The sequence below is a fragment of the Numida meleagris genome, chromosome 21 (genome assembly GCF_002078875.1).
Source record: "Numida meleagris isolate 19003 breed g44 Domestic line chromosome 21, NumMel1.0, whole genome shotgun sequence".
NCBI lineage: Eukaryota > Metazoa > Chordata > Aves > Galliformes > Numididae > Numida > Numida meleagris.
Genome location: NC_034429.1, coordinates 3,454,868 through 3,461,900, shown reverse-complemented (window position 1 = coordinate 3,461,900; position 7,033 = coordinate 3,454,868). Strand labels below are relative to the sequence as shown.

At 58.3% G+C, this 7,033-nt stretch overlaps 1 protein-coding gene across 1 annotated transcript in view; it reads right to left on the bottom strand.

Annotated features, from left to right (window-relative positions):
- The window catches only part of ADD2 (adducin 2), a gene marked incomplete at its 5' end in the record, with an annotated part of 12,434 nt that continues 6,084 nt past the window's right edge, over nucleotides 684-7,033 (bottom strand). The window contains 9 exon segments of the mRNA XM_021375037.1: nucleotides 684-2,996; nucleotides 3,679-3,777; nucleotides 3,849-4,005; nucleotides 4,081-4,170; nucleotides 4,267-4,386; nucleotides 5,479-5,727; nucleotides 5,824-6,000; nucleotides 6,588-6,686; nucleotides 6,767-6,910. Coding sequence (XP_021230712.1) covers nucleotides 2,698-2,996; nucleotides 3,679-3,777; nucleotides 3,849-4,005; nucleotides 4,081-4,170; nucleotides 4,267-4,386; nucleotides 5,479-5,727; nucleotides 5,824-6,000; nucleotides 6,588-6,686; nucleotides 6,767-6,910 — 1,434 coding nt within the window.

Genomic DNA, 7,033 nt, shown 5'->3' with positions numbered 1-7,033 from the left:
CAATGTAGTGTAATATGGCACAACATGGCTCAATGTGGTGTAAGATGGCACAACATGCCACAACACAGTGCAATATGGCACAATGTGGTGTAATATGGCACATCATGGCACAACACGGCACAGTGTGGCACAGTGTGGTGCAATATGGCACAACATGGCACAACGCAGTCCAATATGGCAGAACATGGCACAATGTGGCACAACATGGCACAATGTGGTGTAATATGGCACAACAAGGCACAATGTGGTGTAATATGGCACAACATGGCAGAATGTGGCACCAGTGTGGTGCAGTATGGCACAGCACAGCGCAACATAGTGCAGTATGGCACAATATGGTGCAATATGGCACAACATGGCGCAACACAGTGCAATATGGCACAACATGGCACAATGTGGCACCAATGCGGTGCAGTATGGTACAGCACAGCGCAACATAGTGCAATATGGCACAATATGGCACAATGTGGCACAGCATGGCACAGTGTGGTGTAATATGGTGCNAAAACGGTCCGGGGGGGTGAACGGCGCTGTACCCCGGTTCGGGCAGCCCCTCTCGGCCTTCAGAAGAGAGCAGGGCTCGGGGCCAAGCCCGCTGCGAGGCTGGGGTTCCCTCAGTACCATCACATACAGCCATGCCCCCTCCCCACCCACCCCACCTCACCCCTCCGTGGACTCAGCACGCTGGGGCCGAACACGGGGTTTATTTATGTACAGGCAGGCGTTACACAGCGTTCCCAGCACTGACGGTCGGGCACCGGCCTCCAGCCCAGCCCCAAGGCCGCCAACCGCCATGGCTGCAGCGGGGCCTTCAGGTGTCCTCCAGTGCTGTGATGGTGCCCCAAAGCCTTTTCTTCGCCTCATCCTCCACTCCAAGCCCGGCGCTTGGCTGGGATGGCTCCGCTGCAGCCACAGCCCTGGAAATGGGAGCCAAAAAGCCACCAGAGAGGTGGTGGGGCCTGAGGCTGCTGAGGGCTGTGTCCGTGCGTGGGAGAGGAGAAAAAGCAGAGAGGGAAAATGGGGGTGTTTGGGTGTCCCAGCAGGAAGAGGTGTGGGTGGCCCCTGGGAAGAAAGGCAGAGAGCAGATGGGGGTTGGCCTGGGGGAGAGGAGGCTGCGGGGAGACCTCGTGTAGCCCTCCAACACTTCAATGGAGCTCAGCAACAGGAGGAAGAGTGACTTTTTACATGGCCTGGTGGCGGCAGGACAAGGGGGAATGGCTTTGAGCTGGAAGAGGGGAGATTTAGATTAGACATCAGGAGGAGATTCTTTACTCAGAGGGCAGTGAGGTTCTGGCACTGCTGCCCAGATCTGGGGCTGCCCCATCCCTGGAGGTGCCCGGGGCTGTGGGCAGGCTGAGGGCAGGGCTTGGAACCAGGCAGTCTTTAAGGTCCCCTCCAACTTCAGCCTTTCTCTGATCTCTACATCTAACGATCTAGCACTCTAACGCCGGTGCTAGAGTGCGAGGACAGCAGACACAGCAAACGTGCTCTCAGGCTGCAAAACCCCAGTGCTGGAGCTCAGGGTTGAGGGAGAATGTTCCTGCTGGGGTCGTGTTTTTGCAATTGTTTGACTTTTCCTTTTAGAAGTTGCTTGGCACACCCCAAACGCATTTCATCCTCCCGGTCTCCTGCCTGCAGCAGCCCTACGCTCTGCCTAAATGACCCCCTCTCCCCCCCCAAAACAAAAAAAAAAGCCACCAGACTTTTCCAGGCTGCAGAGCAAACCAGCATCGCTGCTTTTTCTTCTTCCCTTGGGTTACGGCCAAGCACTTGTATGGTTGGGCATGGGGAGGAGAGGCTGTGGGAACACCAGGGAGGTTCTCAGTGTGTGCTCGGGAGTCCAGAGCTGGGAGAAGCGTCGGTTCGGCCTCGGGTGCGGGGCTCTCGTGCTCTTTACGTGTACAGGCACTCAACGACGCGGTGCGGGGGGACCAGGGCAGTGCCTCCTACTGAAGTGAATTGGCAGCATGTGTTCATCCCAAAGTAGCACTTAGTGAGTGAAGTCTGCTCAGTTTTACATGACCACGGACTCTGCCCCGAGGCTCTTTTGTCTTCTGTGTTCTCAGGTGCGGTGCAAAAATCCTGCTGCTCTCCACCAAGCAGCAAACGTGTGAGCGTGGCACCAGGAGAAGGGGACCGAGGTGGCTCACGGCCTTTGGGTAAGATTGCAGTCGGAGAAGGAAAGTGTCCCAGGCGCTCTCCTTCAGGGAGAGCAATCCTCCAGTGTTGGGCTCCATCCCACCACCCTGGCAAAGAGAGGCCAGGGGCGAAGCCAGCGCCATTCCAGCAGAGCGTGAAACAAAACGTTTTCTTTAAAAACCCAAAAACAGCGACAACACACCCTTTTCTTTCTCAAAACCAAGCGCATCCAGGCTGTGCCCTCGCGTTGCACGAGGGCTCCACAAGCAGCGGGTGGGACAAACAAACCTCATAGCCCAGGTGGGTGCCCAGGAGAGACAGGGGAGTGCTCATGGGAGCAGGGAGGTGGCAGCGGGTATTTCCCCAAGCAGCAGACAGGGGCAAAATTTCTCGTAAGCTCGGTGGCCACCTCCGAAGCGGGTGACGGGGGGGACGTGGTGCCTCGTGCCGGGAGCTCCCGAATCATTCGCCTCCAGGTTTTTTGGCTGCGCCACAGCCAGACGCACGGCACAGACACCTCCGTCCGGAAAGACGCTCGGCCAAAGCCACGGGGGAGGCTCAAGATTCGATCTTTTCCTTCTTTTTGCCCTTTTTCAGGAAGGATGGGGTCCGGAATTTCTTCTTCTTCTTGGAGGGTGATTTGGAGGGCGAGCCTTCGGGGGAGACGGGGGTGCTGGTCACCGTCTCGCTCTTCTCCTTGGGGGCATCCTGCTCGGGGTTGGCCGGGGTGCTTGTCTGGTCCCCCCCTTTGCTTTCCTCAGTGCTCTGCTCCTCGTCCTTCCCATTGACCACCGCCGGTGGCTCCTTCTCGGCAGAGGAATCAGCCGGCGCTTGGCCATCCTCTGCCTTCTTGTCACCTTGACAAGGGGAGAGGGAGAGGTGAGTACAGAAGGGCTGCCAGCCGGCATCGCCCTCCCCATGTCACCCTGGGCAGGAGCAGGATCCAACCCTGTAAGCACAGCGCGCCAGGACCCGACGCACCACTACCCTGAGCCTTTCCCCTCCCCGCGGGATGGAGCACCGGGCAGAGCCCTGCATCCCGGCCTCAGCGCTGGAACAAAGCAGGCAACACCAGCAAGGCAACCCAAGGCATGTCCTGCTGCAGGCGCTGAGCGGGCTGCTGGAGCCCGGCCCCTCCGTACTTACTACGGTGACAAGCATTCGGAGTCAGGGGGAACTCCTGGGGTGAAAGCGACACATGGAGGAAAGAGAAAGGAAGACGTTGTGGAGACAGACAGACACACAGACACCATGAGACACGATGAGACAGCCAGCAGCCCCCGCCGCCGCCCCTCCCACGCCCCGACCCATGCAGGTTGCATACAACAAATGTACACAATGTGCAGGTAACGACGCTGGGAGCCCCCGCAGAGCCCCCGGTGGGTGCCAAAATCCTGCATTGACCTTAAAGGGAGGCAGCAGGTATGAGCCACTGTGCCTCCCTACTGCTGTGGGGCAGCACGAAGGCACTACTGACGTTTATCCGCATCTTCCATGGGGGTTTTGCCCTTCAGCCCTGTCCGCCCGCACCCCACTCACCCTCTGGACCCTCCGGAGCTGCACTTTTGTTGGGGGACTTTGGAGACCCTGGTGGTGATTTTGGGGGGGATGCCTGGCTCTCCTCCACCTCCTTGTCCCCTGTGGACAGACAGATGGCTGCAGACCCCATAATGGGGTCCTGGGATGCACGTGGCCCCCCCGGCTCATACCGTGCAGCCCCAGCTTCTTCCTCTCCACCTCCCGCTTGTACTCCTCCAGCTCCTGGTCCGTGAGCTGGCTGAAGGGGTTCGGGGGCTCCGGCTCAGCGGGGACCTCCTCTTGGGACGGGTTTTTGGTCTCAGCATCCCCCAAATGGCTTTCTGTGGACTGAACCCCCCCCCAATAGCAGCGTCACCCCCTGGAACGAGGAGGAATGGGGACGTGGGGACGTGGTGGACGTACAGGGCTGCGGCTCGTCTCAGCGATCACACTGGCCAGCAGCTGGGACTGCGGCCCTGCAGACTTCACGTCCTGGCGGTTCTGCTCGCGGATCTGTGGGAGAGATGCAGAGAGAGGATGGAAAAATGGGGACTCGTCCTTGGGACCCTTGAGAACCCTGCATTTGGGGTCACCCAGGCGGCACCGCACCTTGTTCCTCATCTCCAGCACCTCCTGAGGGTCGGTGTAGAGGGGCACAAACTGGTTGGGGTTCTCTATGCGGATGGCGGTGCCACTGCTGCCCTTCTCCACCTCATCAGCCTTCAGCCACTGCGTGGAGCCAAGGGGGGAACCCCCAGAAATGCACGGCAGCATGGAGAGCAAAACCCAAGTGAAGTCATGGCACAGAGAGGGGGAACCCCCGTAGATGCATGGTGTGGGGAGCAAACCCAAATGAACGCATGGCATGGAGAAAGCAAACCCCAATAAATGCATGGCTTGGAGCGGTAACCCCAAGAAATGCATGGCATTTACAGAAAAAAACCCTATAAATGCATGTCATCAAGAGCAAACCCCAACAAATCCATGGTGCTGAGAGAGGAAACCCTGATAAATGCATGGCATGGAAAGAGGAAACCCCAATGCATGCATGGCATGGAGAAAGAAAACCCCAATGAATGCATGTTGTCAGGAGGAAACCTCAATAAACACATGGCTTTGAGTGGTAACCCCAGTAAATGCATGGCATTGAGAGAGGAAAACCCAATAAAAGAATGGTTTTGAGCAGTAGCTCCAATAAGCACACAGCCTTAAGAGAGGAAACCTCAATAGCTGTGTGACATGGAGAGCAAACCCTGACTCACATCATTGGGAGCAAACCCCATTTGCACGGCACTGGGAGGAAACCCCAATTAATGCATGGCATGGAGAAAGCAAACCCTGGTAATTACATGGCATGGAGAGACGGGAGAACTTGATAGATGAGAGCAAACCCCAGTAAATATATGGCATGGGGAGAGCAAACCCTGACAAATGCATGGCGTGGCAAGAGGAAAGCCCAATAAATGCATGGCACCAGGAGAGTGAAACCTGATGAATAAATGCATCTTGCAGAGAGAAGAGACTGTGCTAAAAATGTGTGTTGCAGAGAGAGGAAACCCCAGCAAAGCACTGGGGACCGGTGCTGGGCTTTTAGAATAAAAGGTGCTATGGGGCAAATAAAGGCGGACACAAGAGCTCGCACAGACTGGAGTGGGCAAACCAAGCATTTCTCACTGCTGGAGGACCCCTGGGGGCTCTCTCTGTGCACCCATTTTTGGTGAAGCCAACGCTCCGAGCATCCCCTACCTCCCTTTTATCAACAAGCCCCCCCAGGAGCAATCGGCTGCACCCAAAACCCCAAAGAACCCAACGGCCCCATACAGTCGTCTTGGTCTTCTGGCCTCCCTGCTGCTCCTCGGCCACGCTGACCCGCAGGTACGTGTTGGGGGTGTTGAGCCACCGCGTCTTCTCCTTCTGCTGCTTCTGCGCGTGCTGCCGCAGCGCGGGGGTGGGCACCGCCTCCTCCTCGAAGACGAAGGCCGTCACCGTGGCGGGGATGAGCACGTCGCTTTTGGGTTTGCTTTTCTCTTGCACGAAGGGGTAGCGGTAGGTGTAGCCGGTGCGGTAGCCCTGCGGAGCAAAGCGGTACCGAGTTCTGCGGGTTATTTTTTCGGGGTGGTTTGAAGGGATGGAGGGACGCGGCGCGCTCGCTCGCAGGGTGCTCACCAGGTTGTCCAGCATCCTCATCAGGGCTTCGAATTCGTGCTCGCCCAACCGGCTCTTCTGCATGGGGCCGAAGGTGCTGCCGGCCCAGCGCACGGAGCCCACCTCGTGGGGCCGGTGCTTGGCACGCTCCAGAACAATGAGGTTCTCCGCCCCACCTGCGCTCGCCAGAGCTGACACCTGCAGCATCGCATCAGCAGCTGAGACTCTGCATAGCTCTGTGCATGGTGCTGGGGGCATTGCACTGCTGGCTGAGAGCTTGCACAGCTCTGTGCATGGTGCAGGGATTATTGCACTGATGGCTGAGAGCATGCACAGCTCTGTGCAAGGTGCAAGGAGTATTGCCTCAATGGTTGAGAGCGTGCATAGCTCTGTGCATGGCACAGGGGGCATTGCATTGATGGTTGAGAGCATGCACAGCTCTGTGCATGGTGCAGGGAGTATTGCACTGATGGTTGAGAGCATGCACAGCTCTGTGCATGGCACAGGGGGCATTGCATCGATGGTTGAGAGCATGCACAGCTCTGTGCATGATGCTGAGGGCACTGCAATGATGCTCAGAGCACGCACAACTCCATGCATGGTGCTGAGGGCATTGCACTGATGGCTGAGACCATGCACAGAGCTGTCTATGGTGCAGAGGGTATTGCATCGATGGCTGAGAGCACGCATGGTGCAGGGGCCATTGCACTGATGGCTGAGGCCAGGCCCAGCTCTGCACACCGTCCCAGGGCACCGTGGGCCCCCGTTTCAGGAGCAGCTCTCACCTGCACCTCGCAGGCCGCCTGCAGGTGGAAGATGCTGTAGAACGCCTCCTCGGCCGTGTCGCCCAGCGCCAGCACCCCATGGTTGCGCAGCACCAGGATCTGCAGTGGCACAGGAACATCAGCACGGTGCGTGGGGTCGGGGGGGACTGTTGCCAGCACCGTGACCCCCCCAGACCCACCTTGCAGGTGGGGCCGAGGCACTTCTGCAGCTCGACCCGGTCAGCCTCGTCCTCTACTTCGCCACGGAAGTCGAAGTAGGCGATGTCCCCCAGCAGCAGCGCAGCGCGGGAGATGGGCAGCACGCCGCAGCGCATGGCTGACACCTGTGGCACAGTATGGCATGGCATGGCACAGCGTGACATGGCACAGCGTGACACGGTGTGGTGCAGCACGACATGACATGACTGCACGGCATGGCACGACTTGGCACAACACGGCAAAGTGTG